This window comes from Etheostoma cragini, chromosome 1, assembly GCF_013103735.1.
Source record: "Etheostoma cragini isolate CJK2018 chromosome 1, CSU_Ecrag_1.0, whole genome shotgun sequence".
Classification (NCBI taxonomy): Eukaryota; Metazoa; Chordata; class Actinopteri; order Perciformes; family Percidae; genus Etheostoma; species Etheostoma cragini.
This window is the reverse complement of record NC_048407.1, coordinates 22388607-22415785: the sequence shown is the minus strand read 5'-3', so window position 1 is coordinate 22415785 and position 27179 is coordinate 22388607. Positions and strand designations below refer to the sequence as shown.

The following is a 27179-nucleotide window of genomic DNA, read 5'->3' as shown; positions in this document are numbered from 1 at the left end:
TTCGATTGGAGCTTTCTGTGTAAAATCAATTTCTATACCTTCCGGTGGGGGGGCGGGGCAGTGCATGCATGCAGTATGTGGGTGTCAGGTGTTACACCTAGGAGTCTGCAGAGGTTATAATGACCTACACACACACACACACACACACACACACACACAGGTGTCAGATCATGGGTTTTGTGATAGTGTTGCAGTCCACCATAACAGAATCTGAAGAGACAGAGACATACAGAGCTTTATAAGTGTATGTCCTTTCCCCTTGCCGCCCCAGCAGCTTTCTTGTCGCAGCTTTATCAAACACCTCTATCCCTGGAATTACATTTTCACCAAAGAATGGCCTTTAAAAATAAAGTCTTATCTCCTATAGAGTCAATTCTCTTTTTTTCTCCCCATTCTTTGATTTTAGCTCCTTTTTTAAGAATGATGAAGTTTTCAGTCCTGCATCTAACAGCCATTTGTACGATGCTGGCAGCTTGAGCACCCAGTCTGCCCTCATGTACCTCCCTTATACTTTGGGAATATGAGAAACATCATTATTTGTTTTAAAACTTGATTTTCAAATGACAATCTATTAAATAAAAGTAGGGACACAAATTATGCCTTTGATTATTTGGGCATGACAACTGTGCGGACTTAATCATTCAGAGTCTGTTATATGATATGTGTGTTGTACTGTTTATGTACTGTATGTATAAAAAAACACATGAAAAACCAACTGAAAATGGCAATGTTGGTTTCTGTTTTGGTCTGAGAATTCATGTCCTTGCAACACTTCGGAGGTTAACTGGTGACACAACTGGGATATTAGCCTACCTCTCACCTATTGTGTTGTTTCTGTGTATATTCAGTCTTCAGTGTTTCATCCCTTTTGGTTGCCAAGACCAAAAAGTGTGTGTATGTTGGTGATGGTGAAAACAATCATCATGTGTGGACCAGGGTCCGAAATGAGCACTCGCCAAATGCGAGTAGAGTTGGCTGAATAGGTCTTCTTCACTCCACTCTCATCACTCCACTGGTGCGCATGCATCATGTGACCGTCAATAATTCTATCACACTTCTTTAATTGACCCTCGCTGACCACCTATTTCAGCCAACTCTACTCTCATTTGGCGAGTGCTCATTTCGGACCCTGGTCCACACATAATGATTGTTTTCAACATCACCAACATACACACACTTTTTGGTCTTGGCAACCAAAAGGGAGCAAACACTGAAGACTGAATATACATTTCCGCTTACTTTATCTAGCTAGCTACCGGGCTCGATTATGAGTAGCAGTGGTACTAGCAATCGAGCCATGTATCACAGAGGTGAATTTCATGCTAGCCGCAAAGAGAGTCTGCAAGTTTGTGGTGGCACATTGCAAAAGAAGACCAACCGTGAAAGTGAAAAACTAACAACGTGGTGGAAGTATGGTTAAAAGTGAATTTACCAAGAAGTGGTGCTTGACAGACAAGGGGTGAGAAGAGATTGTCTTTCTTATGACAGCAACAACAATACAATGAGCTGCAGTGTTTGCTGCAGGTCCTCGACCAGGAGGACCTGCTCTTTTTTTTGTGTTCATGTTTGTCTTATGCAGTTCTATGTCAATTTATAAAAAAGGTGGCCAGTCATTGGCAAATAGACCAAAAGGTTCATTTATCTCATATTTTAGATCCTGGTGTGGAGTGTCTGAAAGTCTTATTTTATAGTTTACCCAGCTCAAAGCAACAATGGAGCTGGTAGAGATTCTGTGTCATGGTCAAAAAACATGAACCCATTGCATTCTTTTGAAAGCTGGTCCCCTTCATCAGTGCACCACAAATGGACTTGAGACCACTGCTAGAATGGCTTTGGGACGGCTGTCCACGTGTACATCCAACCAATAAAGTTTTTTATAAATTCAATGGCACAGTGGTTAGTTCCACCACCTTTGCTTGTTGTTTTCATCCTTGTACACCTCAGTTTATTCTCTCTTAAACACAAGCTGTTTAGGTGGGTGTGAGACAGCAAGCTTTACATGATCATTAGTGTGAGACGTTGGGTAGTTACTGGATCTGTGTTGATCCTGTCATGGATTGGTAGCCTTTTATGTTGTTTGCATGCATTTGGTCCAGTGTATCCAGGGATAGACTCCTGGTGTAGAAAATGAACAAAAGGATTTAGCGAGGCCATCTATCCTGCTTCTGTACTACGGTGTTGAGTACTGAAGGCATATTGTCAAGTGATTCTTATTTTATTCCTTTCTGCACTGTTTGACAGCAGTCAATACGTTTTTGCCACTTACAGGTGTGACTCCTGAGCCAAGGGAGGGATTATCATCTGATATAGTTCACTGAGTTGGATTCAGTTTTGCAGGAGGTGTCAAGCTTGGTGTAGAACTGAAAATATTGGACAGTAAAATTGATTTTCTAAACTGGAAGGTTTCATTCCAACTTTGGGGACACACTTGTGATGAGATGAGGATTATTGTTCCATGTGAAACACAGAAAGATAATCATCAGCTTTTTAGGGGAAACATTGATCAGAAAATGAAGTTAATAATCTTTTCTGGTCAGAATGCATTTAAGTCATTTTCAAAAAAAGAAAATGTGTTCAGTGAACAAACAAATTTAAACCCAACAGCACTTCTAAGTAGGGCTTGATATTGTTAAAAAAATCTGTGACCGGTACTTACAACAACACCGTGACTTAGACATTGGATCTTATGCAACTTTTTTTTCCGATGCCAATTGTATGAAACAAAAACAAATTACAACATCACACACTAAAGCAGAAATCTATTTTTTTTTCAGCTTGTACTATGGAGCCCCGTCTCTGTGTAATGTGGAGTTTTTCCGGCCTGCCTCTGCGACGTGTAAAATTAGACAGCCAATTACAAACATTATTAGATCTTGGTAAAAGCATGCTACATGCTTACTGGTTCCCTGACTCTGAGGACATGTACTCCTTAGCTATTTCAATTTGACACTTTTTGATACTCAATACTTTAGAGGCAATTTGGTCAGTGCCTGAGAACTACCCAGCCCTACACCTAACTAGGGTTAGAGTTATTATACATTAGGGCAGCTGAACAAGAACTGCCTACTGGCATCTTGGCATAAGACCTGCAACACTATATTCCACTTACTCTTTTATCAAAAAAATATATGAAAGATATTTAAGCTGCAACAGGCTGTAGCAACCATAACACCCAATTTATACCTGCTCCACTGGAGTATGCAGTGAAGCAGAGCAGACACTAAGACTTATCGTTGTGTGAGCGGCTACCAAAATCCTCCTTTTAAGCTCAACAAATATTATCAATTCAGTATGCCAATACAGCCATGAAAATATGCTGACAGACAAGAAGAAGAAAGGAGAGAGACAGAGGGAGAGAGAGATTAAAATGTGACAGAAGAATGGTAGAGGGTGGACAAAGAGACAGAATGGGATGAAACATGTTTGGCTCTTGGTACTCTAGTAACTAAAGCAGCTGTCATGCTCACCTGGTGTCTACTCACACACACAGTCACACGAATGCATACATGCACGCACACACGCATGCATGCACGCGCGCACCCACACACATACATCGACATGGACATAAGGACATAAGAATCAGACACAAATGTACAAACAAACACACACAAACCGAATGCTGACACAATCCATGTGTTTTAATCCCTGTTTGTTATATAGGATGGTGGGTAGGTATAAAATCATACCTGTAGTGTATGTTTTGGTAATTTCCATTCCAATACAACACGACTACAAACTACCACCTCAATAATAAGCAAAGCAAGCAAAGAGTTAGAAATAGTTAAATCTCTTTGACAATGTAAATCCTTGTCTTTGTAAAAGTAGTATGTATGGCCAAGATGTTGCATTGTATTGCATGCAATTGTCCAGGTGTACTTGCGTAACAAAGTGGCCACTGAGCGTATTGTTATAACGCTCACACAAACACATCTTCAGATGTGTAAAACAAAAACCTCAATGACTACTTTTTTTGTTTTGGGAATAATTACTTGTGCTAGAAGTTTGCAGATTGATATCATAATATAATAAATTATTTGTAATCATGATATGAAAATTGACAAACAATCATTTGTTTGAATTATTGCCCAATGCCCAGACCTTCACTGTACTCTAAATTACAGCTGCCAAAATGTAACCACTGCAGTCCTTTGAAATATATGGATTTTGCATTTAAATCCAAGCCTCGGCCTGCTTCTGTTCCAAGTATTTATGCTTTTGCATAACTGCATTGTGTGTGTGTGTGTGTGTGTGTGTGTGTGTGTGTGTGTGTGTGTGTGTGTGTGTGTGTGTGTGTGTGTGTCATTCTGAGCGCACAGTGCAACATTTTGAGCCCCCCACAATTTTTCATCTAGAAAATATCAGTGCAGCTCTTTTTATTTTCTCAGAGCTGGAGCACATATAAGTGAAGCACTTGCACATTCAATGTTTCAATTATGCTCAGGGCCACTGAGCATTTAGCTTAGTCGTGAGGTTGAAATGTCCGAACACAGTCAAGGACTTGCTATGTTCAATTTTATTGCAGCTTGTTGATGTCTTCTACTCTGTGTGTATTAAAGGAAAGAGAATAACAAGTATGGGTCACTGCATAGCTGTCCCTCATATTACCAGAGAGAGCAATACAGTTGGTTTGTGTTTGAGTGTGTGTGTGTCTGTGTGTGTCTGTGTGAGGGGGGGATCTTCTTGACAATGATTGGCCATGACAGTAGAAGTGTATGGGCCTGCTGCCAGGAGCAACAGCATCCTGCTGCCACGCACACAAATATACAGACACAGTTCCATCATATCTTTACTAAACATTTTGCTCTTTTATGCTTAAATTGACCTTACATTTTGTCCCGTCATTCAGACCCTTTCTCTTGCTGTGTATTGCTCTTTGTCTTGGTTCCTTCTTCCTCACCTTTCCTGTGTGTCTCTCTTGAATGCCACAGTTAATTGTTTAGCTTGAATTTTTGGTACAATAAAAGCATTTTATTGTCATCATTGGCCCCTAATGCCATAATACACTGAGGCGTGCAGAAATGTAACAATATAGGAGTGGAAAAAATTGAAGGCACATTATAATAACATAAAGGGCAGGAGGGGTTACTGAATGGTTTGATTATCACAGAAATTATGTGAATTATCTGCATGTAGCCTTCACAGTCATGGGATTTCAACTGTTAGAAAAAACTAACAGGTGTTCTTTGATTTGATGACGATGAAGAGAGGCTAGAGTATCAGTGGAGAATTACCAAAAAGTTTGATGAAACAACATGACGAAAATGATATGACAAAGACAATAAGACACAAAACACATTAACACTGCAGCTGACAGCGGACGTGATCCATACTTCTCCCTGATGAAGATGAGATCAGTCCTGAATATTTCTAAATGACAAACAATTATTCCCTGGAGTAACAGATGGTTCCTCAAGTGAAAACTCTTCTTATTGGTCAAATGTCTTCAAAAGAAAGGTGTTATTTGACAATCCACATGTCTTGAGAAGACAAACCCGCCCACAGGATCCTACCAAGTTGGCGTCACTTATTTTCAGACTACCTGGATACACATTCTTTGTTCCAGTCAAGTCTGGCCCAGCAGGGGCGGCTCCCAAAGGCTGGGACAGCAATCACCTTTCCTGTGGGAACAATGAGCTGCCTCATGTATGCTCAATGATAGACATGGCCGATCAATTTTTTAGAGACAGAGGAAGAAAGGGGGAAGGTGAGAGACAATAGGGCTGGCCTTGACCTCTTCACAGAGACGAAGAATGAGAATTAGAATGCATATTTTCCTAACCTGGCTTCAGCATACATAAACAGAAATACATTGTTTTCAAAACATTGTTTTCAACTTTTTAAAACTCAACACAACCCAAACACATAGGAGTTTTGAACCAGCACCATCATATGCAGTTTTCCCTAGGAAATTATTTAGAAAATTCTGTAAGTCACTGGCATCCTGACACTTCTCATCTTGTGATCAGTTTATTTTGTAGATGACAACTTAACCAATAGACACACTCATTGAATGTGACATTTGATTTGTCAAAAAGTACTTCTGACTGTGGGGGGAGGGGCTTAGGAGACCGTTTGGGCTTTAGCAGAAAGGGGAGGAGGGACTGAGAAGCTGTTGATGTTCAAATTCTTTGGCTAATTCCTGGATCTTCACAATCCTACCTACTGCACCTTTAAAGTTTATACATTTTCTATGATGTTAGCAGAGTTGGTCTTTGTTTCAAGCAAGGTGACATGTTGAAACACTGTTGAAAACCCTGATCATTATGTAGTTGCTTACCTCAGTAGGTGTGTAGCATGTGTCAGTTTGTGATTTGTAATTCTGAAATAGAAGTTTGCACTGTGGCGTGACATAATTGTGTGAATGCTGATTCAGAACAATTCTTATCTGTCATACAACATTCATACGTCAAAACGTAGATATACTTGTCTACTTTTAGCCAATGCCAGTTCTCATTTAAGCAATAGGGCTCATACATTTGGCTCAATGAGCTTCCAAATGACAAGAGCCACAAGCAGTCCTTCATTGACAACCCTTCTCAAACAACCTAAACATTTCTAGACACAAGCATAGACTGTCAGTTTTTCAAATAGCTGATTTTCCCACATTTTTTCTTTGTTTACCATGACTTCATCTTGTTTTCAATATACTATACTTTGACTTTATACAACATACTATATAATGACTTTTTAATGGCTTGGACATACTATGCTATTACTGTTTTCAACAGAAAAAAACGGTTAGCACTACTGCCAACAGGCAAGTAGTAATCAAGAAGAGAAGTAATCACTGCAGACCACGTTTGCCAACCAGTCCAGGCTGGTCCTTTTTGTAATGTTATTGTTTTTTTTCAACATACATACTATGAATTTGATATCACTTTTTTTGCCATGCTATGCCATGAAGTTCTTTGACATGCTATACCATCCCTTTTTTCAACACACCATAATATTATTTTTTTGTCACTTTTTTCGATGTACTATTCATTAACTTTTTGACATACCATACTATGAATTTTTTTGACATACATGTCATGTATGTACACTTTTTTAGACATGCTTTACTATATAGTGGTAGGCAGATTGATCCAAATATCTATAATATCAGTATCAACATTGGCATTGATATTTTTATATCAATATATGTTCATTTTGATAGTTTAGTTTCAAATTCTCTCCAGTATCAACTCCTCATCAAAAAGGTGACCTGGCTGACTGTGTCTGTTCCGTTGCTTTCACTTTGCTCCTCCTTCTCCCTCTGGTGACTTGATATTGTACAGTCACATGACTCAGCGGTGCACGCACACACAAGCAAGACAGAGACGGAGCCGAAAAACGGCAGAGAACACCGTGTGGCTATAATTAACAACATACTTTTTTTGCGCAATCAAATGTTTTTATTATGCAGTTAACAAACAATACACTGAGACATAAGAAGGCAAGCTTTATAATTTTTAAAAAATGCTGCATGATACAGTGGTAACACAATAGATGTATCAAGCACATGAAATTCTTTCCTGCGTTTTAAGTCATTATTAATCCAAAGGTAAAATCACATGCACACTTATAATTCACTTATAATAATTCAGATAAGCAATCTGTTGATGTATCCACATTAATTATTAAGTAGTGGTATCAGCAATACTGGCCCTGTATTTGCTTGGTGTCGGATCAATACAATACATCATTAATGCTATGACTTTTTTTGGCATACTATACACACTATATATATACTACATCATAACTTTTTTAAACACTTTTTTTGACACACTATACTTTGACTTTTTATGTGATGACTTATTTGTTGGCATGTACTCAGACTTTTTTTGACACACATACAATTAACTTTACGCTACTTTTTTCGACATGCTGTGCTATGTTTTTTATAACATTCTATACTATGACTTTTTCCGACATATTATACATATTAAAACGTTTTTCAATGTATAATACATTGACATTTTTTGACATGCAGTAACATGCCTTTTTTTTGACACACTATACTATGACTTTTTTTAATCACTTTTTTCCACATGCTATACTATGACTTTTTGATTTACCATAACATTTTTCTGACTTTTTCTGACTTACTATGCTTTGACTTTTGTCATCATACCATACAATAACGTCTCAATGGCTTTTTTCCACACACTAGTCTATGACTGTCGGCTGCATCAATTTTTTGGTGGCACAATGGATATGACTGCTCCAACAGTGAACCTGCAAGTACCCAGGTCCTAAATCCAGTCGGGCCTGGCTCTTGTCATACTTTCTTTTTTATAACTTTTTAAAGGCTTTTCTGACATCCTATGCTGTTGCTGTTTTCAACATGCTCTGTTTGGTAACATTGGCTCAGTGGTTAAAACTGCAACCAACAAGTAACTGTGGGCTCTGATACAGAATCAATACCGAATCCAAGCAAGCCCTTTTCATGTTTGTTTTTTTTCCCAACTTAGGCAAGGCAGGCAAGGCAGCTTTATTTGTATAACACATTTCAGCAACAGGGCAATTCAAAGTGCTTTACACAAAATCAGTTAAAAAATAAAAACAGTTAAAAAATAAAAACAGATAAAAAACGTGAATTAAAAATAGAAACATTAAGACACATAAAACACAAGAGTAAAAGTTACAGTGCAGCATAAGAAATTAAACATTAAAAGAACATAATTTAAAAAAAGGCAACATCAAAAAGAAAGGTCTTCCGCCTTGATTTAAATGAACTGAGAGTAGCAGCGGCTCTGCAGGTTTCTGTGAGTTTATTCCAGATATGAGGAGCATAGAAACTGAAAGCTGCTTCACCCTGTTTAGTTCTGACTCTGGGGACAGAAAGTAGACCTGTCCCAGATGACCTGAGAGGTCTGGGTGGTTCGTAGTGTAGTAGCAGATCAGAAATGTATTTTGGCCCTAAACCATTGAGTGATTTATAAACTAGCAAAAGTACTTTTTTATGTGAAATCAATTCTTTGAGATACAGGAAGCCAGTGTAAAGACTTCAGAACTGGAGTGATGTGATCCAGTCTCTTGGTCTTAATGAGGACCCGAGCAGCAGCGTTCTGAATCAGCTGCAGCTGTCTGATTGATTTTTTAGTGAGACCTGTAAAGACACCGTTACAGTAGTCAAGTCTACTGAAGATGAAAGCATGGACAAGTTTTTCCAAATCCTGTTGACACATAAGTCCTTTAACCCTTGATATAATCGTAAGGTGATAATAGGCTGACTTTGTAATTGTCTCAATGTGGCTGTTAAAATTCAGGTCTGAGTCCATGACTACACCAAGATTTCTGGCTTTGACTGTTGTTTTGCAACAGACAAAACTTACAATGATAATACTTTTTTTGACATGCTATACTATGACTTTCATTACTTTTTTGACATACTATATCTTTAATGTGACTTTTTTCAACATGCTACACAATGACATTTTTTGACATACAGTTACTTTGACTTATTACAATATACCATGATGTGACTTAAAATTAACTTTCATTGGCTTTTTTGTATTACTATTTTTGACATAAGTTCTTTGGTGGCGCACTGGCTAAGTTGTTAGTTCTGCTGTCAACAGGCAACATCACTGCAGAGTTTGACCCAGGTTTGAAACCCAATCCAGGCTGTCCCTTTTCACAACTTTTTTTTTCTTCAACCCACAGTGCTATGGCTTTTTATCATCACTTGACATGATTTTTTAGAATTTTTTTCCGCCAAATTGCATCACATACAGTCCCATACTATGACTTTTTATTGTTTGTTTTTTTTACTTGCTATGCTATTACTGTTTTCAACATAAAATCTTTGGTGGCACACTGGCTCATGTGTTAGCACTGCTGCCAACAGGCAACATCACTGCAGAGTTTGACCCAAGTTTGATACCCAATCCAATCTGTCCCTTTTCATAACGTTTTTTTAAGAATGATGACTTTTTTTACACACTAAACCATTACTTTTTTATATAACATACTGTAACTTTTTTATCACAATTTTTTTTCATGCTATACCATGACTTTTTTGACATGGTATACTATGACTTTTTATATAATATACTATGACTTTTTTGTCACTTTTTTTGACATACTGTACTATGAATTTTGTGATTTACAATGACTGTTTTATGACTTCTTTCAACGTACTATACCATGACTTTTTTGACATACAGTACTATATTTTGACTTTTTATACGACATAACCATCTGCTACCACTAGGCAATGTAACTGCAGAGTTTGACCCAGGTTCCCTACCCAATCCAGGGTGTCCCTTGTCATAATGTTTTTTGACACTCAGTGTTATGACTTTTGAATCCCTTTTTTTGGCATGCTATACTATGACTTTTTTGTCACTTTTTTCAACATGCTATACCACGACTTTTTTGACATTCTATACCATCACGTTTTGGACATACTATACTTTGACTTTTTTATCAATTTTTTTCAACATGCTATACTATGGCTTTTTGGAACCTATATATTAGGAAGTTTGTGATTCAGCAATTTTTAACAACTTCTTCAGACATAGTGTACCATAACTTTTTAATCTTTTTTTTCAACATATGTAGTATGACTTTTTGAACATACTATACTATGACTTTCTATCACTTTTTTGATATACTATGACTTTTTCCGACATAATATAGTACAATTCTTTTTTCATTTACTATGGACATGTTCCAATATGACTTCTTCATCACTTTCCAAAACATACTACAGGATGACTTTTTTTACTTTCTATACCATGACTTTTCTGACATACTTTGCTTTGACTTTTTAATGGCTTTTTTGAAATACTTTGCTATAACTGTTTTCAACATACTTTATTGGGTGACGCAGGCTCAGTGGTTAAAACTGCAACCCACCAACAGTCCCTGTAGGCTCTGACTTAGGTTTGATATTAAGTCCTGACAGGTTGTTGTTTTTTCTACTTATAATACTAATACATTTTTTGACGTACTATTTATCAGTTTTTGAGACATAAGACTTTTTTGACAAACTATACTGTGATACTACTACTATATTTTTTGATTTATTATTACTTTTTAAGACTTATTTTGAGGTAAATGACTGTATTTTGTATTGTAAGAAGAAGAGAAAATAGCACATCATGTCTTGTTTTTTAGATTCAAAGAGGTGTAAGATTAAAGAGAGGAACAAAGAAAGAGACCGACCATGAAGCAGCCTAAAAAATGAAGCTTCATATATGAAGTGCACCTCAATCTAAAGCTCCATTATGAATCACAGCACACATACCTGCATGTAGCAGAAATGACCATACACATATGGACACATGATGCATGCAGTGACAGCAGGCGTGTCACAGATTGGATTCTTTCTCATTAGACTGCCACTGGAGAATTTGATCATCTGGACCTTGTGCACAACCACAACCCCTGAACTCATGTCTGTGCATGCATGTTTAAAACAAACTTCCACACAGCAGTAATAGCTCTCTGCTGGACTTAAACTGCTTACTTCACATTACCAAAGGCTGGATTTGACCTGTGGGACTTTTGCTTTTGATACTGTCCTCCTTACCAAACAAGTAGGCCACCATTCATTTAGCTTACAGTATATTTGTACAGCTGCAGATCAGCCAACACAAAAAAGTAGTAAAAAAAGTAGCAAAACCAATTAAATTTTTCATATCGTCAATTACTCTTTCATAATCACACAGTGATGACCTCCTAAACATAAAGTACAGTAAAGTTATGTGGTTTGTTTGTATAACTATTTTTAAGATTAGATAAGACACATTCCAGGCTGTGGATAATCATATGTTCTTAACATTTAAGATGTGACCTCACTTGATTCTATTGTGTAGGCTAGCTACTACAACAACAACAACAACAGGAATGACAACTATTTATGTGCAATGTATTTCAAAAATGATCACTCTAACGTAATGCAAGCTCCATTATGTTGGAGAGCCCAATAGCCGCTTAGGGAGATGATTGGGTTGGATATTGGAGTACAAAGCATATGACTTTGACACTGGAGACACTGCTGCTTGCATGCCGTCTCCCAACACTCAATGTTAGGTTGGTTTCTTTGGTTTCACATTTTTTCCCTTACTTTAACCAAGTAGTTTTAGTCACCTTAAATTAATCAGGTGGCAGATCAGAAACGAATATATGAACTGAGATTTTATACAATTCATGATTTCATCATTAAAATCACTTGTGTATTCAATTAGAAATCACTGACAAATGGTCTTGTCCAAATGATAGTGGTGCTGGATATGTCTTTGTCATTAGCCTTATTAAAAATCATTGTGCAGGTTAACTACAGATTGTTTTGTGAACACATAAAATACAGCAGTACCTGTACAGTACACCACTGGACATTTAGTACTCAGATGTGTGAATGTCTTTTGCTCAAGACGCATTCAAAGAAAGCTTTTTCACTTTTATTGCTCATTTAATATCAGAAGATGATGAGGACTAAACAACAGGTGGTTGTTATTTCAGTAAGAAAGGAAAAATATTCATAACCACTCAAGATAAAGCTGTCAGTTGTGGAAGATCCTTTACTTAATCTTAGTAAAAGAAGCAAATCCACAGTAGAATGGACCCTTTTATTGTGTAATATCATTGGAACATTTTTATGACCTGGTCATGTGTTTTATTTGTAAAATCTTAATTTTCAAACTAACTACAAGTAGCTGTAACTCTCAGATAAATGGAGTGGAATACAAAATTTGATATATCTCTCTGAAATGTAGTGGAGTAAAAGTAAAAAATGGCTTAAGGTATTCAGCATTGTACTTGAGTAGAGTACAAACAATTCTTGAGTATATACTGTACATTCCACCACTAAAGGATGTAAAAACATTTTGGAGTATCTGAAAGTTTTACATGGCATTAAAATCAAAAAATGAATGAATGTTCACGACTCTTGGCTGTGCTGTTGGCAGCTAATTACTTAGCTTCCGGGTTTCAGGTTGAAAAGTAGAATTTGAAGTGGCTGATTTCAATGTGGCAACTTCCTCTGAATCTGTCCCCTTAGCCTGAGGAGGTGCAGCCCTCTGCACTTCAACACAAAAAGTCAAGAAGAAGATCTGGTTGCATGGAAGAGACCAAAAGACAGGTGAGCCAGACCTGGTGTGCTGTCTTCACATAATAATCTCTCTAAGACAGCTGGCCCATACACAACAAGTGAAAAATGAAAATTGCCAGTGGACTCGACAGCTTCTTTTGTCTGTGACTTCGACATGTTGACAGGCATCAGGGTTGTTTCCAAGGAGCCATAACAACAGCTGCATGCGGGTGAGAAGGGAAATAAGGCACATTATTGTGAGCCTGTGCATAATAGTTTATTCTGCAACACGGATAAGCACCAGGATAAACATGTTCATCCCTATTTTAATGATGCACTTTGCAAAACTGGGACTCCATTTATCTGCCTTCCTATCGTTGTCTCTTCTTCCAGCTGCCGCCACTCTTCTTTCGTCGCTCATCTGTTTTCTCACCCACACAAAGTCAGTGGAGCAACTTTATAGGCTCCTGCTTGTTTGCACCTCGCCAGTACCACCAATTTTCTGTCTGAAGTGTGTTTTATATGTCTGTGTTTGTGAGTATGACAGTGAGAAATTAAAGAGTGAGCATGTGCAAAAGATAAAGAGACGGCGGGAGACTTGCGAGGTGTCTATGTGAGTCTGCCTGGCTGTCTGGGTGGGAGTGCCTGTGAAGCTGCAAAATCATTTAAATTGGGAAAGGAATGCAGGAATGCTCTCTAGTGATTCTGATCGGAGCCAAATTTCTCTGTCAGAAAAGTCCCCAACAGGCCTCCTTGCAATTTCACAGTGATTGGAGAAGGAGTAAAAAAAGAGAGAGGGACGAAAGATTGAGAAACGTGAGAAATAGAGAAAGGGGGGGTAGAAATGAATAGAAGGTAGACCAAGTTTGAAGGAGACAGAGGCCGGGAGACGAACAGACTGAGGAGGGTATGGTAATACTGGCTGCATATTTGTGAGTAATTCAGCTGTAGGGGGAGTAGGAACAGTTCTGTCAGATGAGACTTCCAACTTAAAAATAATTCAGCTTTCCAGGAATAAGCTACTGAAGTTAAAATCACACATCATTCTCATTGTCTCCCATTCTCACATACTCGATTCACACTACCCATTCTACATTTCACTAGTCATTTTCTCTGGCAACTCTCTCTGCCCCATTTCCAATACGGACAGGGTGACACAGGCTCAGCCAGATGATGAGTCACATTTATTATGTGTCCAATTTAGAGACTCCAATCATGCTAACTTTCATGTCTGCGGTGAATTGAAAACAAGAGCTTGCATGTCCTTTTGGGTTTTTACAAAATGAGCCACTTTACCACCCCTTCCGACATGGCTTTACTGAGAGCAAAGCAGTCCCTTGTGGTTCTTTCAATTTAAAAGATGATCACACATTGACAAAAACAATGCCTCTGGATTTAATGCGTGTAAGGGTCCACAGTATCCCAGCAGCGTGGCATTAGGGCTGCAGAGTGGAATTGCAAGTAGGTGTGCTGTCCTTGGACCAAACATCCAGGGTTTAAGTTCTCATGTTGACAAGCATCCGCCTGCTGAAGCATCCAACAGTCAGACACTGAGTCACTACAAGCTCCAGGGACGCTGCTACGTAGCTGAGCTACCTGACTACCATGCAGAGGGAGAAGCATGTTTCCTGCAATGCATCACTTACATTAATATCACTGGAAATATACCAGATGTGAATATTAAGCTTACCTCCTTGTTTTCTACTTGACAAAAATGCAGCTTTTATTTCGTTACAGAAAGTGTTTTGAGCATGTGAGGGAATACAACACACACGCTTCAATATCATGCCTGAAGAAAGATGTCCATGTACTGGATTTATAATCACAGCATGGATCTAATCTGCTCTCATCTTATGAAACTATTTGAGTAACCCAGTTAGCCAAAGACTAGCACAGCTAAGGAGCAGCAGAAATCGCAGCTCATGCTGTTTATTTTGATCTCTCCACTTGATTATTTTTTCCTATGTTCACATATTCTGTCCTTCCCTCCTTATTTCTCTCTCATCCTCCTCACCTCTGTCCCTGTAATTTGCTCTTTTTGTGATCAGTTTGACTAACTACACTATATTGTCCGTGTTACTTCATTTGTATTGCACAGAACAAAAGTTGCAGTAGTAAAGCTTGAGGCACAGTAGAGGATTACTTGGCTGATTCAGTCTAGATCTGTAACCAACTGAGGGGATATCCCAACTAGATGTTAGACACAACCAATGGTCAGCCGGGTTTCTCCAGTAGTGTGATGGGTTCAAAAATTCATACCACTTTTAACATTGAGCAGACACGTTCCAGCTATCTTGATGATGTCAAACTTCCTACTTATTATCCAGCAGTACATTTTTTTGATTAGTGTGAAAGCTCCTTTGAGATTGGAAGCGATGACATGGCTGATGAATAAGGAAACAAGCAGGTTTCTTTCAGTTATAGCAGAGTGTACGACACCCCACTGTGTGAGCATGAGACAAAAAAGCTGAAAGCCAACAATGTGTGCTTGATGCAATGCACTTTTCAAATCAGCTCCCATTTTAAAGTCCAGAGGTTTAATCAACCCACATTTTTGCTTCCCTCCCTCTTTTCCTCTCCTATGTGTTTCCCCCTTTCCTCTCTCTCTCCCTCCTTCCTCCTTTTGTCTCCAGAACCTCTTTCTTTTGCTGCCTCTCTGCACTCTCTTAACTTTCTTTCCCCCCTCTCTCTCTGCATTACCCTAACCTTCCTTCCCTTTCACCAATAACTGTCCTTCTACTCACAGTAAAACAAAGAATCATCTCTGGTGAAACTGTGAGACAAGCTTGCAGAATACCATGCTGCATTCTCCCCTCTCACTCTGTCCTTTATTAGTTACTCTCGCCTCTCTTTCCTCCTTCCCTTGTTCCTCATGTCCCCTCTCTATGCACGTCTCCTCCTCTCTCTTTTAGGCAAAAATCAGCACTAATGAATATCATCAGAATAACTGTCAGCATTTACCCCAGCAATGCAAGTTGTGTATTAAAAAATGTGCACACATAATTGTGTGTGTGTACATGTGTGCATCATGGCAGTATTTTAAAATGTGGCTGTGTCAATGCACACCCACAAAATGTCTCTGCTCCAAGTGTATCTCATTGTTTGAACAGCACTGCTTTAATTAGGACAGGCCTGTCTACCCTTGTGTGTGCATGTGCAAGTGTGTGCATATGCCCAAAAGTGAGTAACAGTTTCTGAGTGTGTGTGCATGTTACAATAGTGCCCCCATGTGGAGGACTGTATAAGAGCACATATTCTGGAGACTTGTTTCTCACCACAACCACACACTCCAATGACACGGTGTTATATTTGGAAACACAATTTCTTGCTATCAGTACAGGCTAGCTATTCCATTTAGATAGCAGTCATCTATATGTGTGCATGTGTGCGTGCGTGCGTGCGTGCGTGCGTGCGTGCGTGCGTGTGCGTGTGTGTGTGTGTGTGCGTGTGTGTGTGCAGTAGATTTGTCTGTATGTATGCATCTATTTGTATGTCTGGGAGTGCACAGGCTATCTAAGTGTTTCACAGAGATGGGTCTTTTTTTCAAATGTATTGAAATTAAAATGTGGTTGTCATGGTAACATTTGGATTCTCAGTAATTATGCTGATTAAAAATGTGAAAATGAATTAAAAAGTGAGAAAAATGATCTCACAGCAGATGATCAGTGAAACATCCAAATGATTCAGATCTCTGTCTCTCTTTCGCCATCCCCCCCCCCCCCCCGCTCTCTCTAACACACACAAGTATCGCCCTCTTCCTGTCGCTCTTTAGAAGTCATTTATTGCCACGCAACACTGAAATATCTGCATTCATTTCTCACATGTGCATTGTCTCAGTCTGTTTCTTCCTTTCACACACATCTTATGACATGAGATTTGTCTTCATGCCCAAAAAATACAACAAACAGCAATACAAATAACACACACGCACACATCCCACTTACTATATGTCTCTGCATTTCATTCAATCAGGCAACTCATTCTCAACTTAACAATCTCGACAAGACTTGTCTCATACCGCCAGAGCAGACACATAGGCAGTGAAAGTAACGCAAAACAGCAATCTCGCAGTCTCACTTTCTCTCTTTCAGTCTCTCCATTACTCCAGTACTCTCACAACTTGCCTCTTGTTCTCCGTCTCTCTCCCTCTCTGACAAAAACAGGCTTAGCAAAGTGTAATCTTTCTTTTATTAGCAACAGCAAACACAAAAACAATGAAGTTAACCTCCTCCCCTCCCTCTTTCCTCTCCGTCTGCTCTTCTCCTCTCATCAGCTTTGATGAACCACAAATCTCATCAGCCATCAGCTCTTCCATCACTACTTCCTGCACTTTTTTTTTAACCGGACTGACATCTTACAGCAAGGCTGTTGGCTGATGACCAGGAGGGTTGTATATAATGGATATTTAGGTGTAAGGTAGAATAAATGTGTATTTAAAATAAATAAAAAGTCAGAGTCAGTATTAGGCAGAAATTGGTTATGACAGTTTTCAGTGGTGGCAGTGTTAGTGTCACAGTACTGCTTCATGGCTCTGGTTTGCTAAGAAGTGGTGATTCACTGTCAGCTGATCAATATCTCACCATGGTGATGTTAAGGAGGAAGGTGTTTTGCAGCCATCAGTTGACAGAGGTGGGAGCATAATAATGGCTTTCTACAGCCCAAGCTATTTCTCTCTTTACCTATGTTAACATGTTCTTTGTGAAAGTTAGCATTATTTCTGGAGTAAAACCTAAATAGCATTCCAGCATTCATCTCATTAGACAGTGACTTGGAGCTGTGATACTTGTTTTGTGAATTAACATCTTGCAGAAAGCAGTGTAGGGAAGAGAATTTCCAAAACATGTAAATCCAATCTTTCATGTATAAAACAATGACCGTGAGGCAGAGACAAGCCATTGATCATATGCAGAGCCCCCCCCCCCCCCCCCAGTGGGCAGAGTGGGCATACCTCTCTCTACATGGCCACGACTTGGCTTTGCCCTGTCTTCAAAGGGTGGTGGGGAGTGTTAGGGGGAATTAAGACATTCTGCCAACGGCCTCATAAAGCACAATATGTTACACACCATGAAAAAGGCAGGCATTGATGAAAAATGTCTTTTCAGCAGCATGCTGATGAGGTCATATTAAAGCCATTGTTCCTAAATTATCAAGTTGTTATGTTTTATGTTGTTGGAACCTGTTTTGAGACCGGGAGTAAAACACACTCTGAGGGGGATGAAGCAATCTGACCAGATGTCTCCTTGGTGGTGACCAACAATATACTCTATAACAGTCTGTTTAATTATAGTAGATGTATTGATTTCTCCTCTATTTAAGCCAGATCATTAGATTTTATTTTTGTGTTTTGCTTGTACACAGAGCTGGTGCTGAAAACTACTTGTTTAATTTTTTTACTTTACTTACATTACAGTATTAGCTCAAAAACAAATTTCAATCCTTTTCCAGCAATAGTTATAATGAAATTTCAGCTTTATTCAAGTTTCATTTTAATTACATTAGTCATTTCTAATTAAGTCTTGTTCAGATATGAACTAGTTTTATATTTTATTCATTAAAGGAGGGATATATTTCAGAGAGATATCACAATAGCATATATATTTCCTTTCATTTTTTGCTTACTATAACAATTATTTTTACTTTAGCAGGGTTTTCTTGAATCTCTAACTTAACATCCACTGTGTTAGTTCCATTTCCTTTGAGGCTTTTAATGTTTGTCCAGATAGAGAGTACCAATGAAAGCTTGAAAGCCTGGTTTACATGTGAATATGTTTCTTAATCATTTATGATTGTCATGCTTTCTACTTCCTCCTGGTAGGAGTGGGACTCTTCACTCCTCTTCCGGCCTTGGGAGGGGCGGGGCTAGGAGTGGAGGGGGCGGGGCTAGGAGAAGGCTGGGTCTTGGGCTGAGGGATCTCTATGGGGAGTTTAGGAGGGATCATTACTTTAGGGGTCAGAGTTGGTTTTGCCTCAGGGATTTTCTCTCCATGACGGTACACACTGACCTGGAGAGAGAGACAGAATAAAACAAAATGTCAGTATTATGTAAACATTTCCCCTACATGCATTTGTGGGTTACACCTTTCATGCAAATGTTCTACAACATCTAAGCACATCATTTTGAGTCTTAAGAAAAGGAATATTCTAAGTCAGGATCCTGCATTATTTTGTCATGTTAATCTTTTCATGTTAAAATCAAGTGGCCGGGTTAGGTCAGTTGGTAGAGCAGGTGCACGTATATCAAGGTTTACTCCTCGGCGCAGCAGCCCTTTGCTGCATGTCATTCTCCCTTTTCCCATCATCATCTGTCCTGTGGAATTAAAGGCCTAAAATGCCCCAGAAATGATCTTTAAAAAAAACTGTCAAATGAGGGTCAGACAAAAGTCACAAGATCAAATATCAGCTCTGTTACACACAAGTGTGATCACAAAAATATCCCACTGTTGGGCCCCGATGAAAAGACAAGATTTGTGCCACAGATGGTCAGGAAAACTCCACGGCTCTGAGTAAATCCAGTCATTTGTGGTACACAGCAGTGACACTCACCACTATATCCACAGACTCCCCTCCGTATTTGTTCTGGACAATCATGGTATATCTGCCAGAATCCTCCATGGAAACACCCTTGATCGTCAGACTGGCAAACTTGCCCTGGTCCAGGGAGACCACGTACTGAAATATGAAATCAAAAGTTAAAGAAATGAGAAACCTACTACAGGGAGTTTAGCATGATTTAACATTTAAAATGCCTTTCACTTTGACTTTTACTTCAAAATCAATGTATCTTTTACTCAGAGCAGCAGCGCAGCTTTGATTACCACCTTGCTTTAGCAAATGCTGAGCACTGCTTGATGGGCTTGGTGGACATGAGGACAAATGATCTATTCCAGGCTATTGTCTTTTCAGATCTGCTGAGGCCTTTTAGCTCAATTATATGATTGGATTAAATGACAATAAAAACATATTCTAGCTGTACTTCTTGAGACCACGCGGTTGATTTGTAAAGCCTTTAGAGTTGAACTAAACTTGTGTAGATATTCTTTAGACACCTGAGACAACATAGAGAACTTGACTTGATGATTTTCACTTGCACCATGTGAGCGCTGCTGACAAGAATACAGAATTTTAATTTCCCTCTCATGGAGTACCTGCCCACTCATTTAATGGAGTGGCACTTGTAGCATGCAAATGAAATTCGTATTAAGAGAAATACCATGTATTTGTTTTGAGAAATTAAAAAACTCTACTGGCCTAAAAATCAAATAGACCTAAAAAAGATGTTTGCAGTTGATGGCTTTTTTAAATGAACATATTGTATGGTCTTAGATAATTGCATTCATTTATTAGACCAGTGTAGGCTTATCTCTGGGTTGCTAGTTTATCTTTTGTTTGACTGATGAAAGGTAGATCCTGTATTAAAAAATAACTCATCAAATTAGGTAATTATGGTTTTTGTGAAAACATGTTAAAAATTAATATTCCCTGGTATTAAGCACCTGTTCCAACACACCTCTATTTAAACCTGTATACTTTAAGAGTAACACCTACTCCTGCTCTAAGTTTCTCTGGATCTATATATATTTCTGTTTGTTTTTCTGTTAATGTCTTCAGTATCCTCTGTGGTAATGGTGAAGAGGAGACACACTCCTGAGGTCTGGAAAACACAGCACTGACGATATATATTCTTGTTTTAGACAGATTATTAGCAGGTGAGGGAATGAATAAAGAGAAAAGGGCAAACTTCAACACATATTCCACCTGGACCGCGGTTTCTCAAACTTAAATCTTCAAAGCCGTTAAGAGCCGCGGGATGCTGATGCTGTTGAAAGAGCCTCCACTGACTGGGGATAGGCTGTAGACTTCTACTGGTTGGCAAGTAGGTCAATGAGTTATCAGAGGTAGATCTGTTCCATTACCAATCCAGTAGTGTACTGATAATGCTGACCTCACCTAAAGTATGCAGATCCCTCCAGTCTTAATCCTGATCACCTCAGCAGTGCATATTGAGGCCGTATAGAGACTTTCAGCAATGCAATTAGTTTAACAAGGAACTAAAGTGTATCACTGGGGATCTTGTTTATTTCATCAATTTCAGTGTTGTGTACTAATTAAAACTTAATTGAAACATACACTACTTAGAAAGTACTTTGTTTTTTTACTACCTCAATATTTCCTCCAGCATTCCCTGGACCTCTTATTCAAACATTACTTTTCCATTACTTGATATTACTTTGCATCTAAGGTAAAATGTCTTTCTCTGGCAAGAAAACCTACTGTGATATTGTCACTGTTGGGCAGAAACCTTGTATCTCCATGTTTTGTCACTTTAAAAAAAATTCAATGCTACTGATCACACATATTAAATCCATCTGTGGGGTTTTACAGATATTTAAACAGAAACAAAGTGATTTGGTCGGACTTTTCGTGAGAAAAGCAGCTCAATAAAATGTTTTCAAATTAGCATTTTTTTCATTTTCCGAAAAAATACGTTTTTGGACATACAAGCTTTTCGCCCAACGGTGACAATATTTAAACCAGTATTGTAGTCATGTAGAAATTGCATTTTGAAAGTACAATATGCTTTAGGATGCTAACCATAAGAATCCAAAGAGTGTGCAAAATATTGAAACAGTCAAAGCCACCGGGAGTAACACAGCAGAATCCAGTACACATGTACTAGGTGCGGAAACCCCATCGTATCACTAGACAAGTTATTTCAAACATACTATTGCAATAGTGGTGATTAATAAGGTACTGAATCATGGGCAACAATGGAGGACCTGGGTTTGGGAAGGGAGTAAACAGCTTTAAGAGTCAGTCGTTTGTGGAAGGTAGAAACCAAAGAAAGAACGAGGCCCTGTTTGAAGTGCCTTTTCCTGTTGGTGTGGCTGAAGCATTTACCTGATCATCAGGTTCCACATCTGCTCCATTCTTTAACCATGACACCTGAGGCTTGGGGTCCCCACACACTGTACATGTTAAACTCAGGGTCTAAAGGAGGAACAATGATAACTTTTTTTAGAAAAACATGTACAAATGTACAGATACTTAAATCCCATACACTTAAGCACTTACCTTCTTTTCCATGATAGTGACCACATCAGGCAGTCCTCCCACTACCTTACCACGGTCTGAAACAAGCCACATTGTTAATATCACCAATCATTCCTATTGCTTTTCATTTTGATGATAAACTTTGGGTCATAATCTTTTGTAAGACACCTAAACAATCAGTGGCTTTATGCTTTTTTTGAAACTTTACAACGTTACTAAGAAAAAGGCAACTGTATTAAACAAAGAAACAAGGAGATTGGAAGGAAAAACTCACTCTTTTCAGCATAGGCCTCAGCCCTGAAACATACAGAAAATAGAGTCAGAGGTCTATCTCCCAATCTTTCATACAGCAAACCTGCTGTACAATTATCATGTACAATAGTGAGTACACTGTAACCCTAAAATGTATCTTTTAGTATTTATTTGTCTTTAGAAATAAAACAACCAACAAATAATGATTTGAGGATGTAACTCTGTATTTAAATGTAGTACAGCCACATTTGGTTATGGTCTGTTTCCACTACCTGGCTCTGCTAACTGACCACACACATAATATCTTTTTTCATTTTTGTGTCAGTAGCAGTGGCCAGATGGTTTGCCACAAGGTATTCTGGGTTTAGTGCCAAACCACATAGCACTGTAGTTTACTCAGGGACTTAACAGAATCTTTTCTATGAAAAAAAATGATATTGCTTTGTAATCACTAGGTAAGGGCTGTTGGAACAGTATGTGAGGACCAGAGTTCAGCCACAGGACCAGATGGCTGGAGGAACTCTCGGCATGTTGATGCTCAATCAAAGGGCAACAGGATGTCACTTGTTTCAATGTGTTTGCAAAATCTTGTACTTATATGTCTCTCTTTGTATGTTAATTAGAAAAGGGATTTGGACATTTTTCACTCTGCATGCCATGTTTCAATTGATTTTTCTAATGGATTTGCTAAATTAAGCGTGTGGTAGGGCTGGGTACCAATTTTAAACCCTTTTTAGCGACCAACCGAATTCCCTCTTAAGTATTGAGTATCGAAAAATGCTTTTTCATTCAATACCCAATTTTAATACCTAAGGAGTACATGTCATCAGCATCAGTGAGCCAATAAGCATGCAGCATATCTTTAATGTGTAATGTTGTAATGTAATTTTGTTTAATTCAATTTGTATCTAAAAAAGTATTTTTTAGGAACTGGTATCAAACTCACAGTATTGTTTACATTATTATCTGCACCGGTATTGAATATTTTGGAACTAATGTGTGTGGGGTTTCGCTAGACAACATAAATATGTCATGACAGACCCAATTATCAAACTTTAACTATTAAGCTTTATGTAAGCTTTATGTAAATACAAAAACTGTTTTTCCTACAGACCTGCCACCACTGCTAAAAACAAATCCTAAAGGAATCACTAATGACATATTTATGACAGGTTATGTTGTCTAGGTTAATGTCAAGTTGTCATTACAAAGACATCAACAGGTTGTGTTGTCTAGTTTAATGTCAAATGTCATAACACAGAGAGTGTTGTCTTTGTTAATGTCAAGTTGTCATAACAAAGACATCTCGGACAATGCTAACTTTGCATTAAAAATGTCATAATTTACCAAAGGACACTTTATTACAACAGTCATGAATCCTCAAGATGACTCCTTCATGTCCATGACAGGTGTCATATCATAATAATGATGGTTTAATGTCAGTCTTATGCATATTTTTGAAAGGCTGTACTAAAGTGAGTCTGACTAAATTAGATACAGGAAGGCACAAGTAAAGTACGGGATTTGAGAGTGTCGTCTTACTTGAGTTTCTGGAATTCAGCGAAGGCCTTCTCATATACTGTAAAAAACAAAAACAGAATTGCACTGTTACTGTTCACAACACAAATTGTTTCCTCTTTTTTATTTTTAGAGTGATACTCCACTAAAACACTAAACCGCAGCAGCTCAGCTAAATTACCATATTTTGTTAAAAATAGAAATTCACTACTTCTGGCAGAACTTCAGAACATGAGATGGGGAATAATGCGACATCCAATCTAATATTTGTCAAAAAACTGTATGGAACACGGAGCATAATGGAATGACAGAGGAGTACTGCAAAGTTTTTACAGCCAGTCTCCAGCCTCTGGTGATGAGTGTGAAGAGGTGATAAGTTTAGATTTGGGTTGGAGTAGACCTCAAAAGTCTTAAACAACAGACTGAAGCAGAGAGCTCCATTTTAACTCAGAGAGAGAGAGAGAGAGAGAGAGAGATAGAGAAATAGACAGAGAGAGTAAAGAAACTGACCTTCACCACTGAGGTCCAGTGTACGTTTGTGTGAGTTTTCACGGTCAGTGATCACGATGGAGTACACCCCTTTATCCTTCTCCATCGGCTCAATCACCTGTGAATCAATTAACAAACCCATCAACTATTCAGTGTCCGGTTGTTTATTTCTACTTTATTTCATGTTTTACAAAAAGGTTCATTCATCTACAGTACCGGCTAATTACAATTATAAAGCTTTCTGACAAAAAGAAAAAGGAAGACGCGCTGTATGATTAAGTTGAATGAATTTTAAAATGTATGATTTTAATATTCATTAGCTATCACTGTCTAATTTGTCTCAAAGTTGCCTTGGTGTCACTTCTACAAAGGCAACTCAGAGACTTTTAAACAACAGTGCCACTGCCTGAGGGTCTTTATTGTCATGAAATTCCTCATGTATGATCCACATAAGATGCATATATTGTTCAGCATTGTACAGGAGATGATAATACCTCCATGGTTGCCATAGCAGGGGTTCCTCCAATAATCATCTTGTCACTGTGGGAGAGTTTATTCTCACTGAGGAGAAGAGAGGAGAGGTTAGTGTGTGTGTAGTGTTGGTGAGCAAGGTGATGCCTGTTGCGGAGGTAATGGAAAATCATGTTTACATGCCTGCCTAATGTTACGCATAGGGATACCTCGCTCTCTCACACACACACACACACACCTGCACACACACCCACACACACACACATACATTCACAGAAAGTGTGTGTGTATTCAACGATCTAATCTTTGTTGTTTGAATAATTTAATAACAGAAATGCCTCTACTACCCTGTCACCTTTCTCGCTTTCTCTCAATGTATCTTCATTCCATTTGTCATTTTTTCTATCTTTCTTTCTGTCCAGTCTCTCTCTAACTGTATTCCTCCTACCTCCACATTTTATAGGCTAATCTTGAGGATAAGACAGAGTGATTTTTAGTGCAGAAAAACCTTATTTATTGGAAATGATAGGGGTGGGAGTTTTGTCACAAAACAGGTCAATTTTATGGCAATAACCCGGATAATGAAAACCCTCACCAATAGCCATCACAAGTTTTATTATGTTGCTTATTGTTTTTGTCACTCCCGGCAGTTTAACTTGAGAGAAAAGGTTGTGGTCAGCATGTTTATAGACAAACTTAAAACAATACTCTTATTCTTCCTTAGCATTGCTACACATACTGAAATTATTGTCATTATTTCCTTTTTCTTTTCCTCCTTAGTAGTAGTAGTTGTTGCTAGTGTTGTAGTGGCAGTCTTAGTATGGTTATTAGTGTTATATAATTATATAATTTCTTACCCATGGCACCAGGTGATGTTCATCTCTGAGGTGTAATACTTCATGTGACACTGCAGCTGAATCCCTGATGCTGTGCACTTAATCACCAGCTCTGATGCACTGGATCCTAGAGGAGGTGATAGAGGTTGTGGAGGGGCACATTTGAAATGAGAATCCGATAAATGTATTTCATCTGCTGCTGATAAACCTCGCCTCTCCATGGCTGCTGCACGATGCACTTTATTGCTTGGAATAAAGAAAAGAAAAAAACTTCCATCTGTGGCCATTTGTAGTTTCTATCTTAAGACTTCCCTTTTGGTTTTATCTTTATCCAGCTTGGAGAGCAGAATTGTACTAATGAAATAGAGTACATATTTTAGAGTGCAGACTGTTGGTGTGTTGCATTCAATAAAATGCTTCAAACATCAGAAGCTTTAAAGTGCCCCCATTATGAAAAAAAGGCGTGTTATTTTGGGTCTCTGGTGCTTCCACGCACATACAAACTTGAAAAAAAAAAACGTTCCATGGTGTTTTGAGTGAGATACAGGTTTCTGAATGTCCTTTGCCTTCAGCCTCCGGGTGAGCTGCTAAAATCTGCACGGCTTTTAACGAGTAGCCAAAACTGTTGCATGCTAGCGCTAGCATGCTAGCTCGTTCTAAATGGCAAAACACTGCTACAACACACACTAGTTTACCATAATCTACAAAAGAACTACTTTCATGTCCCTGTTCTGCAGGTATTCCACAAGTGTGTCCTCGTTTAGAAAATGTCTCCCAGCTAATAGTGCCTCGTACTGACCAGAGTTGGAGAAAGAGTTATCTAGCTGATTCGATCTTACCTAGTTACTTCGCATGTGTGACTCCCAACAAAGATAATATCGAAGTGAGATGTCTCACTCTGTAGCTAAAACAGAGACCTAAACACACAGGGTGAAAACAGGATCTGCAGCAATGTGCAGTACATCAAAAATATGGTGTTTTTTGAAAATGAAACCATAAACCTATTCTGGTACAACCTCAAAATAAAATTATGAACCAGAAAATGAGCATAATATGGGAGCTTTAAAAAAAAAAAAATTAAGCTGTTACAAGGGAGTTTTAAACCATGTCTGTGTGGTACTTTGCTCACTGCACTTTGCAAAGGTACAAGTGTGTCATCCACCTGGTCACATCACTATGGTTTCTCTTCCATTATCACAGTAATGTACCCTCTTCTCCTCTGCAACCACTGCTGTAACAGTTGCCACAGAGCTGTCAAGTTACTTTCTGTTAAAATAGGAGTAAGATGCTCCTACACACTGTCACTGTGACAGCGCAGTGGAATTTTAAAGCAATTTCACCACATGATGGCCAACTGCCACCAGCATGACAACTTCTGCCACACACTGACATGTGTTTTTGTGTGTTTGTGTGTGTGTGTGTGTGTGTGTGTGTGTGTGTGTGTGTTTGTGTCAGTGGGATTTTAATTAACAGAAATATATTATCCTAGGGATGGATCAATTAAATATCTTATCAATTTTGTCTACTAAATCTCTTATCAA

The 27179-nt window shown here is 38.5% G+C and overlaps 1 protein-coding gene across 2 annotated transcripts in view; it reads right to left on the bottom strand.

The window, feature by feature from the left end:
- Window positions 1-18469: 18469 nt before the first annotated feature.
- Window positions 18470-27179, bottom strand: part of myom2b (myomesin 2b) — a 30476-nt gene continuing 21766 nt past the window's right edge. For both annotated transcript variants that reach the window (XM_034870116.1, XM_034870106.1), the window contains 9 exons: window positions 25660-25765; window positions 24826-24892; window positions 24353-24449; window positions 23867-23903; window positions 22347-22369; window positions 22094-22149; window positions 21920-22009; window positions 19565-19690; window positions 18470-19023 (listed from right to left, as the gene is read on the bottom strand). In XM_034870116.1, coding sequence (XP_034726007.1) covers window positions 18820-19023; window positions 19565-19690; window positions 21920-22009; window positions 22094-22149; window positions 22347-22369; window positions 23867-23903; window positions 24353-24449; window positions 24826-24892; window positions 25660-25765 — 806 coding nt within the window. In that variant the 3' untranslated portion in view covers window positions 18470-18819. The remainder of the gene's footprint in view (window positions 19024-19564; window positions 19691-21919; window positions 22010-22093; window positions 22150-22346; window positions 22370-23866; window positions 23904-24352; window positions 24450-24825; window positions 24893-25659; window positions 25766-27179) is intronic.